General features: G+C 43.0%; 1 protein-coding gene across 2 annotated transcripts in view; it reads left to right on the forward strand.

The window, feature by feature from the left end:
• The window catches only part of SLC15A1 (solute carrier family 15 member 1), a 307479-nt gene that overhangs the window by 168946 nt on the left and 125480 nt on the right, over positions 1-13053 (forward strand). For both annotated transcript variants that reach the window (XM_033947427.1, XM_033947428.1), the window contains exons 12-14: positions 4663-4707; positions 4810-4842; positions 4968-5056. In XM_033947427.1, coding sequence (XP_033803318.1) covers positions 4663-4707; positions 4810-4842; positions 4968-5056 — 167 coding nt within the window. The remainder of the gene's footprint in view (positions 1-4662; positions 4708-4809; positions 4843-4967; positions 5057-13053) is intronic.

The following is a 13053-nucleotide window of genomic DNA, read 5'->3' on the forward strand; positions in this document are numbered from 1 at the left end:
TTTGAGTGCAGAGCTCCTCTCCCTGGACATTCTCACTAAAGATTTTATAACTATTTAATCCCTTCAGTTTAACTAAAGTGATTTCAGATGGCTTCAAGAAAACAACTTACATTGGATACTGTATTTGCTACAGATGGGAAAAGTAAAAGACCAAAACCAAACCCTGTAACACCATCTAACACCATTCCAGCAGGGGAGAGCCGACGGAGGAGGGCTGCAGTCCGGCCATCGGACCAACGATCGGCTCGGGGGCCCGTTCCATCGGGGCACCCGACACTGTCTTCGCTCCTCCCCCATTCCAGCAGGGGAGAGCCGACGGAGGAGGGCTGCAGTCCGGCCATCGGACCAACGGTCGGCTCGGGGGCCCGTTCCATCGGGGCACCCGACACTGTCTTCGCTCCTCCCCCATTCCAGCAGGAGAGAGCCGACGGAGGAGGGCTGCAGTCTGGCCATCGGACCAACGGTCGGCTCGGGGGCCCGTTCCAGTGGGGCACCCGACATTGTCTTCGCTCCTCCCCCATTCCAGCAGGGGAGAGCCGACGGAGGAGGGCTGCAGTCTGGCCATCGGACCAACGGTCGGCTCGGGGGCCCGTTCCAGTGGGGCACCCGACATTGTCTTCGCTCCTCCCCCATTCCAGCAGGAGAGCTGATGGAGGAGGGCTGCAGTCCGGCCATCGGACCAACGGTCGGCTCGGGGGCCCGTTCCAGCGGGGCACCTGACATTGTCTTCGCTCCTCCTCCATTCCAGCAGGGGAGAGCCGACGGAGGAGGGCTGCAGTCCGGCCATCGGTCCAACGGTCAACTCGGGGGCCCGTTCCAGCAGGGCACCCGACACTGTCTTCGCTCCTCCCCCATTCCAGCAGGGGAGAGCCAACGGAGGAGGGCTGCAGTCTGGCCATCGGACCAATGGTTGGCTCGGGGGCCTGTTCAAGCTGGACTTCAGTTTTGACTGTTTTGATTTTATTTTCAATTCTTTTTAGTTTATGATATATTTTTTAATCTCACTTATTGTTTTACCACTTATTTTGTTTTATTTTATCATTCTAATTTCATTTAAATTTCCCCAGAATTCTATTGCTTCAACGGTTCTCCCTCTGCATCTATTCTTATCTCCCCTCTTTTTTCAACCCTTCAAAGTCCTTTAGATCATTGTAGTCTTATTAGAATGTTTATTTTCTTATTTTTCTCATCTATTCTCTATTTTATTTCTTCATTACTCTACTAATTGTCATTTTTCCAGGTACTTTAGCCTTCGGGACAGTAAGGGAATTTCTAAGTACCTATTTTACTTATAATTTTAATGCACCCTATTGTCTATTTTTCTGTAAACCGCTTAGAATCCTAACGGAGTTTAGCGGTATATAAGAAATAAATTACAAATTATTCACAGCCCTGCTCTACAGACTGTGTAGGAACAAGCCACCCTTATACCAAAGATATTCTGGTCCTCCCAAACTGTTTCTTGGAATCCCCCCAGTGAGCAGTAACTCGGGCTGTGTGGCTGTTTTGTCAGGAAAGGCTTTATTCAAAAGTACTGCTGCCCATCCCGCCTTTCCTGTCAGCAATGCACTGCACACGCTTACACTGCCCCATACTTAAACTTTACAATAGTTGGCATAACCTTACTCCTGCTTAACTTTTGATCACAACTCCATTCCCTCCTGAGGTAAACTTAAATCCTCTTCACACACACTACTCATTTCCCCTCCTGTTTCATTGGGATTGTAATCGCATTCACTCATTACCATGGACTCCCCAGCTTGGCTTCTTACCTTCCATGCCCTTCTTGGAAACAGCTGGTGTAGTCAGGTTATGCTTCAGCTTCCCCCTGGGAAAAATCTCCGTTCTTACCCACACAGGTTCAGGGATATCTACTCTATGGCTACCTGTGTGCTGCTGCTTTCCTTGTCCTGTCCTACCCTGCCTTCTGCAGAGTTATTATTCCCCTTGCTATAGGAAGACCTGGAGGATTGAGGTGTTTGCCTTCTGTGACTCCCCTTTCTAGGGTCAGCTGTAGCTAATTTATTCACCTGTAGAAGCTTTAGTGACTGCCCTCTCCCCAATCCAGCTCCTCCCCCTTCTGTATTGATTCTTTGTTTCACTTTAGCCCTTGGAAAGGAGGAATAGGGGTTAAATTGTGGTGTAGGAGCCTGCCCAACCTGATTTCCTGCTGAGTGCAAAGCCTTTATTTTAAGATGTGTTGGCCTCACAGCACTACTTTCCAATGTGACAGGGGTCTGCCTGTCACAATACATAAGATTGTCTAAAATGGTTTGGAGGTGATCCTGGGCAGTGATGTTTAGGCAGGATTTCCATTTATGTATATACCCTCAAATTCTATAAAGTCCGCCTAAAGTTAGGTGTCTACATTGGCATGCCTAGCTGATGTTGTCGTCTAACTTAATTGATTGGAACATAACATCTGATAATTGACATTAATTGAAATTAATTGATAGGCACCTAACTCGGTAGACACGATTCTATAAAAGTTAGGCACCTTGTCTAAAGTTAGGCACCTTCCTAAAAGTGGGTGTCAGGAGTGGATAATTGGTATGTTTTGGAGTTAGGCACCTGTTTTTGACTTAGGTGCCTAACTTAGGCACATGCATGTAGGCCAAGAAAACCATGGCATAAATACGGTGCACCTACAAGTTAGGATGCCTAGTGATGCTCAATGATGCTTAGGTGGCGCTAAACGTGATTCTATATAGTGTGCCTGACTTTTATAGAATCGTACTCAGCACCACAACAATCAGTGTCTTGATTGTAGGTGGTAGTAGACATCCTATCACCATCTCACCAGCCAATTGGGATGCACTTTTTTTTATCCTTGCCGTAAAAGATGCCTACAATATAGGCATCTGACTTGCGCCTATCCAAGCATGCCTACTGACACCCAAGGCCGGTGTGGGTGTGGTTTCCACCAGAAGTGACTTCAGGTGTCTGTAAGTGTCCCTATGCATCTCCGTAGGCACGAGACAGATATCTTAAATGCAGGCCTGTAAAATGCTGGTCTACATTTAAGGCATCTGTTAGGATAAAAGATGTGATTTTCTATAGCAGTGTTCTTCACATGCCGGTCTGCGGACTGGTGTCAGTCCGCAGAAATTTCCTGCCGGTCCATAGGGCCGGCAAGTGCATTGGGCCCAAGACAATGTTCTTCAACCGCTGGTCCACGGTGCGATCGATGTGGCATCATCTTCAGGCCGGCTTTCTTCCTCACTGCCACAGTGCACAAAGCCACGGGCAGCGGCTCCTACAGGTGTCCTGTGCCTGTACCGGAAGCAACGTCAGAGGGAAAGCTTCCAGATGAGGAGCGAGGAGCCACTGCCCACGAGCATGCCTACGATTTCACCAGCAATGTCATCCACACACTTGGGGACTATATGAGGGAACTCCTAAAATGCACTTAGCCCCATGTGGGAGCACTGGTGGAGGTATTGCACAAAAATGAGAATGTCAGTAAAGCAGTTGGGAAGCATGTGAAAACTGTAGCACTTGAGGTATAAAACTTTGCAGCTGGCTACCTCAGGGGCGTGGAGGAAGCACAGGGATAGGCTCCTGAAGCACTTGGAAGAGCTGAAGCTCCAGAAAGAGACTGCACTTGCAAAATTTGCAGCTGGAGCACTGCTGCAGTGAGGAATAAGGAGGAGGCCTGAAGATAACATAAAACAGCCATGGGGGGGAGAAGGCCAGAAGGTAAGGCACAGCTTGGAGGGAGAGAGACAACAAAGGTAGGGGGGAATGATTTTTTTTTTTTTTTAATAAATCTTTGTTCATTTTTAATCTTTCAAGAAGTGTACAAATTAATATCATACATATTCTTGAAAACATCACTTGTAAATCTATCAAGAAAAACAACATAGGAAATGATGGGGAATGATTTTATTTTTGGAATTTAGTGATTGAATTGTGTCTGAGAATTTACATCTGCTGTCTGTATTTTGCACTTTTCAGGAATAAATGCATTTGTTTCTTTTTCTCTGGGGTTGTACTGCATGCAGAGTCTTGCATCTTAGGGTTTGTTTTTATATATTAGTACTTTTAATTTTTGGTCTCATAGGAATGAATGTTGAGAAGCATACAGTGTGCTTTGTATAGTTTAATTTTGTGGTTAACCATTATGTGTTGTTAATATATGAAAAATAAATGGAAAAATTGTGTTAAAAGTAGTACTATTATGGGGGTGAGGTCTAGGGCAGAGATTGGGTGGACATGGGCGGGGTTTGGCCCACAGCTTAGCCTAGTGTTCTTCAGCCGCCAGTCTGCAGACCGGTGCCGATCCACAAAATAATTATTTTTATTTCCGCTGGTCCATAGGTATAAAAAGATTGAAGAACACTGCTCTATAGGATGCCTTTACTTTCTCTTTTACAACTGGTGCAACGTAAGGCCTGAGGATAATATACAGTCTATGTATCAATACAAAGAGATCAGAAAGTGAACTCCATTAATTTTATTTTGTAGACAAATTAGAATTATAAATTAAAATCTGTAGGGTTGCTGCAGTCTCGGCTACAAAGTATCAGCTCTTGACTCAAGTTTCAGAGTAATAGAAACCTAGTTTTTACTTGTTTGTCCTTTCTATCAGATTGAATTCCACCTGAAAGTTTCAAGTTGGGTTTGGTTTTAATTCGTTTTTTTAAATCTTTTTTTCTTAAGGGTTCACGATGGACTTTGCAAGCCACCACAATGAATGGAGACTTTGTAGGTTACAAAGCCTTTCTGTTGCAATTATTTTGTCTGTCTTTCTTATGTTTGAGTACAATCTGTTGTCATTTCTAACCAGTGATGTATATCTTCTTTTAGGGAGCTATTCAGATTGAGCCTGAGCAGATGCAGGTAATAATCTGTGCACTATTTATTATATTGTTCTTTCTATTTAACATTCAATGTAATCATGTCAAAACCTTCATAATGAAGTCCAGCAGTTTTAACCTTTGACCTTGATTTTCTTTTTGCAACAGACTGTGAATGCTATTTTGATTGTCATCATGGTCCCTATTGTAGATGGTATTGTGTATCCTTTGATCAGAAAATGCAAACTAAACTTCACGTAAGTACTATTCATTATGTTTAGTTTTATGACAACTACTGTAAGATCAGATTATAAAATGCTAATTTACTTATTTCCCAATGGCTAGTCTAATATGATTTAATCAACACTGCTGGATTTTTTGAAGATTTTATGTATGAAAAAAGGATCCGGTACTCACTTATAGCCATACCCCCAATATAGCAATACCCATTACAAACAGTCACAGAATCCATATCAAGGCAACATTGCAAATATTAAACAAATCCTTAAAACACATCTCTTATTGAGCAAACAGAATAAATCCCTACATAGAAACATGCTTGCAAAATACCTTACTTTAGTCACATACGCAAAATATAGATAGAGCCTTATCTAGGGTTACCATATTTTGGGCTGCAAAACCCCAGACACATGGCCCCTCCCTGTTCTGCCTCTGGCTCCACCCTGTTCTTTTTCTGGCCCCACCCCATTCTGCCACCAGCTCTGCCCCCACAAAGCCTCCTTTCTTCTTCCCCAACAAGCTCCGGCCACATCTAGAGGACTTGGAGCATGTGCAGATGTGTATGAAGTCATCCGTGCGTGCTCAGATGCAGCTGGAGCTTGTCAGGGCTTTCCAAAAAACGGACAAATTGCCTTATCAAAAGTATAAATAACCACATATTAGAAATAGAAACATGCAGAAAAAAACTGAATTGGAAACTCAAAGTTACTGGCCTTTGTCTGTATTTCCTCCTGGACTGTGCAAAATAGAAATATATAAAAAATGCACATTCAGCTGGCATATTCAGGTGACTGAACAACAGCTAAAAATTATTTTCCTCTTTATTGCCTGGACAGCTCAGCCTCTGTAGTCTCTCTCCTACCTTTTGTAAGAGCTGAGCTATTATGTACTTTATGGCTGCAGCCTGCATCTCCAGTTTTCTTCCATGGGCCTGCAGGGATTGGATGAAGATACAGCTTCTTCCTTGGGGGTGGGGAACAGGAGGAGGAACCATCTGTGTATGCATTTGGGTATGCAGATGCTGAGCTCAATCATTAATGTTGAGGACCATGGAAAAGCTTCAACCAAAAAATTGACCCGACAAATTCACAGAAAGATGAAAGTCCAAAACAAAAGATGTTGTGGAAGCTGATGTTCCTGATACAGACTGTATTATTTCAACAAGATAATCCACAACTTCAAGTAATAAAGAGGACCCAACATGGTCTGTGTTTCAACCAAATTGTCTTCAGGGGTCCTATGAATTTATGTGTACGTATAAAAGTACATATTCTTTAATTTTTAGGGAGTGGATTAAAAGTGATTCTTCTTGGTGAACTTCTAATATGGTGCAGATGTGATTCATAAGATATTTTAAATGTAAAATGTGCACTGAAAACAGTCACTCTACATATCTCTTTAATTCTTCAGTACCTAGTGATGACATCATTTCAAAGCGCACAAATTCCACATCACAAATGCATGTCATTCCATTTTCATGAAGCTACACTAGACCTAATACCCAACGCATATCCTAGATGAAGTTCTGTGAAGTGGTATTTTTAAAATAGATTTATGACTTTATCCCAGGACAAACAGGCAGGCAGCATATTCTCAACATATGGGTGACGTCAACCATGGAGCCCCAATGCGGACAGCTTCACAAGCAGACTTGCTTGAAGAACTTTTGGAAAGTTTGCGACTGCCGCACCGCGCATGCACAAGTGCCTTCCCACCTGACATAGGGCGCGCGTCTCCTTAGTGCTCCTCAGTTCTAAGTTTTCTGCGGAGCTGAGAAGCCCTTGATTTGATGCTCTGCGCGAGAATTAGTTTGTGCCTTCTCATCGCTGCAGCTCATGTTTGTTTCTTTTTTCTCCACAAGTTGCTGCGGTACACATGTTTAAAAAAAAAGTCAGTTTTCAATTTTTCTTTGGCCATGTCACGGCGAGGCCTATTCCGCAGCTTCAGCCTGTGGGCTTCAATGTAGCAGCGGCCATTTTCCATCCTGGCCGGTTACAGGGTTCAAGAAGTGTAGCCGGTGTCAACGTGCAATCTCTATCACTGACCCACAAAAGTGGTGTATTCAGTGTTTAGGACCTGACCATCATCTGGAGTCGTGTGTTCGCTGTGCTACACTTCAAAATCGAACCCTTAAATGTTGTTGAGTGCAGATTGAAAAAATTTTGGGGGCCATGTATCGTCCTTCAAAAACCTCGACTCCAACCTCGACCTTGACCTCAGCCTCGATCTTGATCTCAACTGGACCAGTCATCTATGGGTTTCAAAGCCTCGGCCTCGCTAAAGACTCCCTCAATGGGGAAGTCTTCATCCTCGAGGAAATCAGCAAAATCGTCCCCGGAAAGGCCGCTCTCAGTGTCTCCTTCAGGTAAGCTATCGAAGCTAGCCACTCAGGAGTCACAGGCCACTCCAACGGCAGCCTCAGTGGTCACCTTTCCTTTGAAGCTTCCCAGGAAGCGTGTCTCCAATTGAGGAAGCACTCGTCTTCGAGGTCGTCTTCCTTGGAGTCTATGGCCACACCAATTGTACCAGATCAAGTGGTCTCGGTGCCTGCTTTGCAGAATATGTTGGAAACTATTCTGCATCAGGAGTTTGGTAACATGTTTGCCAAATTGACTCCTACCTCGACCCTGCTCTTTGCAGTCCAGCCTGAGCACTCAGCACTATTACAAGGAGTTGAGTCCTTAAGAGTGCCTCGAATCTAGCCTGAACACTCTATTCAAGAAGTTGAGTCCTTGAGAATGCCTCAAGATCAATCTGCACACTGTATACAAGGAGTTGAGTCCTTGAGAGTACCTCGAGATAAGTCTGAACACTCTATACAAGGAGCTGAATCCTTACAAGTGTGTCAACTTCGATCTCCAACTTCCAGCCCTACCGCTCAACATAAGCCATTGCCTTCTTCGAGACACAGGGCAAGAACTCCTCGACATTCTTCATTGAGGATAGATTCGACTCGATCACTGCCTCGTGATTCGAGGCACAGTTCCTCTTCACATCATTTGTCAAGACATTCATCGAGGCCCAGGTCTTCTTCTCGTGACAGACCTCATTTATCGAGACTTCAAGACCACTAACTCCTTTGTCGAGGAAATCTATTGTAGAGCCACAGCATTCTCGCCAGTCGAGTTCCTCTCCTGCGAGGTTTTCTTCATCAGCTGGTTTTTTAAAATGAAAACGTTCTGCTTCTCCTATTCATTCCAGAAGTGGTCATTCATCTGCATCTTTGCCTATGGATTCAGATCTGTGGTATCAATATTCCAGAGAGGCTTCACCTTCTTTCTCTGCAGTAAAAGTTACCTTGAGGGGCTCTCATACACCTTCTCCTCAACGATGTCATACCTCTTCAGATCTCAACATTGATTTGGAGTCTGATTCAAAATACTCTAAGGAGTATTTGGAAGAACTGGGTATGCCTAATCCTCCGAGGGATTATCTCAAATTACCCATGAATGGTATCCTTTTTCAAACTTTCATGAGGAATCTAGATACACCATACTCCATTCCTGCTGTGCTAGCAAAGTTGGAATCTAGATATAAGATGGTTCATTGTAAGGGATTTGAGAAGTCTCAACTCTTCTCTTCTCATTGAGTCTTCTTTAAAAAGAACCAATCCTGCCAAAGCTTATGTCACAGTTCCTCCTGGCCGAGAGGGAAGAACCATGGACAAGTTTGGCCATTGGCTGTATCAAAATTCTATGATGACAAATAGGATTTTAAACTATAATTTTGTCTTCACATCATCTCAAGCTTTGGGTCAACGCTATGCCTGCTTTTTTCAAGTATATCCCAAAACATCGGTTATCAGAGTTCCAGCATATGCATTCTACTCTAGGTCAACTTCGCATGCATATGGTTCAAGCTGCATATGATGCTTTGAAATGTCCTCCAGGGTCACTACATTCTCAGTAGCCATGCATTGTCTAGCCTGGTTATGAACTGTGGACATGGATCCAAACCTGCACGATCGACTAGCCAACATTCCATGTCAGGAAACTGAGCTGTTTGATGACTCCATTGATTTAGCCACAAAGCGCTTGTCTGAGTATGAGAAATCGTTTGCCTCTATAGTAAGGCCGAAACCGAAGCCTTCCACTGCTAAGAGTTATAGGCCTCCTCCATCTTATCAGAGGCGTTATCCTCAGAAGTCAGCACCTTATTCCAGACCGCCTCCTAAGAAATAGCAGCAGCAACAACAATGGCAGTGTAAACCTCAGTCCACTCAGCCTTTTTGACCATCTAACACAGAGCATAACATCAATCTTTCTGCCTCTGTCTTCCCCTCTTCCCATCAGAAGTCGTCTCCATCATTTTTATCAATGATGGGAACTGATTACATCCAACCTCTGGGTCCTCACCATCATCAGGGGGGTTACTCTCTTCAATTCCATCAGGTTCCACCAGATCTCCCTCCAAGAGAGGGCCCTTCCAATTTGTTGCAGCTCACCCTTCTTCAGGAAGCTCAAGCTCTGCTTCATCTCCATGCCATCGAGGAAGTTCCTCTGGAACAGCAGAGCATGGGGTTTTACTCCCGGTACTTCCTTGTCCCAAAGAAGATGGGAGATCTACAACCTATATTGGACCTTGTCAAAGAAAAATTTTAGATGCTGTCTCTAGCATCCTTGTATCCCCTTCTGGATCACAATGATTGGTTATGCTCTCTGGATCTCAAATAGGCTTCCACTCACATAAGAACATAAGAAGTTGCCTCCGCTGAGGCAGACCATAGGTCCATCCTGCCCAGCGGTCCGCTCCCGCGCGGCCCATCAGGCCCATTGCCTGAGTAATGGTCTATACCTATCTATACCCCTCAATCCCTTTTTCTTCTAGGAATCTATCCAAACCTTCTTTGAAACCATTTAATGTTTTCTTGTCTATAACAGCCTCTGGAAGCGCGTTCCATGTATCCACCACCCTCTGAGTGAAAAAGAACTTCCTAGCGTTTGTTCTAAACCTGTCCCCTTTCAATTTCTCCGAGTGCCCCCTTGTACTTGTGGTGCCCCTTAATTTGAAAAATCTGTCCCTGTCTACTTTTTCTATGCCCTTCAGGATCTTGAAGGTTTCTATCATGTCTCCTCTAAGTCTCCACTTTTCCAGGGAGAAAAGTCCCAACTGCTTCAATCTGTCGGTATATGGGAGATTTTCCATTCCCTTTATCAGTTTAGTTGCTCTTCTTTGTACTCCCTCAAGTACCGCCATGTCTTTCTTGAGGTACGGTGACCAGTACTGGATACAGTACTCCAGATGCGGCCGCACCATTGCACGATACAGCGGCATGATGACTTCCTTCGTCCTGGTCGTAATACCCTTCTTAATGATACCCAACATTCTGTTTGCTTTCCTTGAGGCCGTGGCGCATTGCGCCGATGCCTTCAGTGTTGCGTCTACCATCACTCCCAGGTCTCTCTCCAGGTTACTGACCCCATTCCCATTCATCCAGCCTTCCGCAAATTTCTCAGATTTCAGGTGGGAAATCATCATTTTCAATACAGAGTGCTACCCTTCAGCCTGGCATCATCTCCCAGAGTCTTCACCAAGTGCCTGGTAGTAACAGCAGCAGCTCTGCACAGCCATGGTCTTCAGGTTTTCCCATATCTGGACGACTGGCTCATCAAAGATTCTACATCTCGGGGGGGAGCGTGGCTTGGTCGCGCATGAAAAAGGTCGGGTAGCGAGTGAGTTCCGTTCTGACAAATGGCTCAGAATGGCTTCGGGAAAGCAAAATAAGAACGATTCCGCATTTGCAGCCTCTGGAAGTATAAAAAGAGCAAAGCCAGAGCCAGAAACCCCTTTGAAGTCATCATCAAAAAACGGCGACAGTGAAGTTATGAAGGAACTGAGAGAAATAAAGGAGATTGTCTCAGACATTGCTAAGAAAGTGAACGATCTCACAGATGACGTTTCTAACCTTAATAAGAGAATAGAACAGATAGAAATCAAAACAAATAATATTGAAAAAAGAATGGATGAAACAAGAGCAGAATTACTCCAAAATAAAATTTTGGATTTTTTCTATATTGTGTGAGATTTTGTTGGGTAAGTCTGATTGATTTTTGGTTATGGGAATAAGGAGAAAAATGTCAAATGATGAAGGGAGGAATGAATTTCACAGATTTTTTGGAGAATTCTCTGGAAGTAGTCACGGAAAGGATTACTCTCTTAGTGACGTTTGCCTTGGAGCATGACAGAGACTTACGCCCTCTTTTATTAAACTGCTCTAGCAGTTTTTAGCGTGGTGGCCGCGCTGAATGGCCCGCGCTGCTCCTGACATACATAGAGTTCCTATGAGCATTGGGAGCAGCATGGGCCATTCAGCATGGCTCTCTGCGCTACAAACTTCTAGCGCAGTTTAATAAAAGATTTTACTTCAGACACATGAATGATAAGTTCTTTGGATCGGAGGAAAATTGAATTACTTACTCGTGAGCTGGAGGATTGTTCAAACCATGAGAGGAGGAGCAATTTAAGGATCCTGGGTCTACCAGAAGGGGTGGAGAAAGGTAATGCTATTTCCTTCCTAGAGAACTTTTTACCCAAAATACTGCCTATAAAAACAAAATTTCTTCTAGAAATCGAGAGGGCACACAGGATCTCTGTAAGGAGATCCGATAAGCAAACGGATCCTTGTCCATTAATATTTAAGTTGCTAAGACATCAGCAGGTTATTGAGATATTCCAGTTAACAAAACAAAATAAAAATTTGAAATGTCAGGATGCTTGTATACATATAGTTCCTGACTTCACTAGAAACACGGCAAGTTAAGAGTTATGGGGGCTAAATACGGGTTATTATACCCTGCACTTATGAAGATTACTTTTGAAAATAAGACAATTACTTTTGATGAATCAGGAAAGCTACAAGATTTTATACATCAACAGGAGCAGCCAATGTCAACATAAATCCTCCATTGGATGTTAAAGAAAGATTTAATTATGTTGAATTATATGTTTTTGTTTTTTCCTTTTGAATTTGTTTGTTTTGATTCTCTATTAGGGAATCTTGAAAAGTAAGGACCTACAGAATGCTATAATCTACAAATCAAACATAGAATCATTGCCTCCATAAAAGCCTAAGGGGAATAACGGAAAAGAATTTTTATTGATTCAATTTAAATTCTATGATTCAACTGTTTCTACAGTGAGAATTAGAATGCTTTTCTTAGACTCTGTCTCGTATCACAATGTTAAGAGTCAGTAAAGAAGTATCTTTAATAAAAATACATCTGTTTCATAGATCTATAAATAAACATTAAGTTCTAGTAATATGGTGTTAAAGAAGCTTTATTACACAAAGGAAATGTTGGTAGCTGCTGGGATTACTACAAGGAAATCACCTTTCTGCTCACTTCGTTCACATAGAGACATTATGAATTATGGTAATAATGTAGGTGAAAGTTACTATGCTTAATCCCATACTATTCATAATGAAAGTGGAAAGGCAGGATTTTAACAACTTAAAAGTGTCATTGGAGTTTGTAGAGATGGTAACAATGTTTCTGATGACACTGAAAAGTTGAAAGCTTCCATTTCCAAGAAAATGCGTTTGTACACTTCAAATGTTTGCATACCTGACTGATGGATTATATGCTGTATGATTCGACTAACTATTAGTTCAATAATGGATCTTTATGAAAGAACTTAAAAATTCAGAGTTTTTAAATAAATAGATTTGACTACAATTCAGTCTGCAATAAGAGATAGAGGCAAAGATCCAAAACATCCTAACGACCATGTCAATAAGAGTCAGAGCTCAAATGATACTTTTTTCACGGCAATGCATATCGCAGCTGCATAAAAAGTCCATGAAGTCCTTCTACCTGGATTGCAGAAAATTCACGATGCCCAGACTGCCAAATCAAAGAAGTTTGCTGTCATTATTAAAATTGGTCAAACTTATACTCGGGATGCTGTTCCATTTACACTCGGCCAGGAGTTTAGTGCTTATGTACGGCAAGTGAAATATAGCATAGCCAGAATTAAAGCAACTCTACCTTGAGTCTATGCGCTAGCAGCTGGT

Source organism: Geotrypetes seraphini, chromosome 6, assembly GCF_902459505.1.
Source record: "Geotrypetes seraphini chromosome 6, aGeoSer1.1, whole genome shotgun sequence".
Classification (NCBI taxonomy): Eukaryota; Metazoa; Chordata; class Amphibia; order Gymnophiona; family Dermophiidae; genus Geotrypetes; species Geotrypetes seraphini.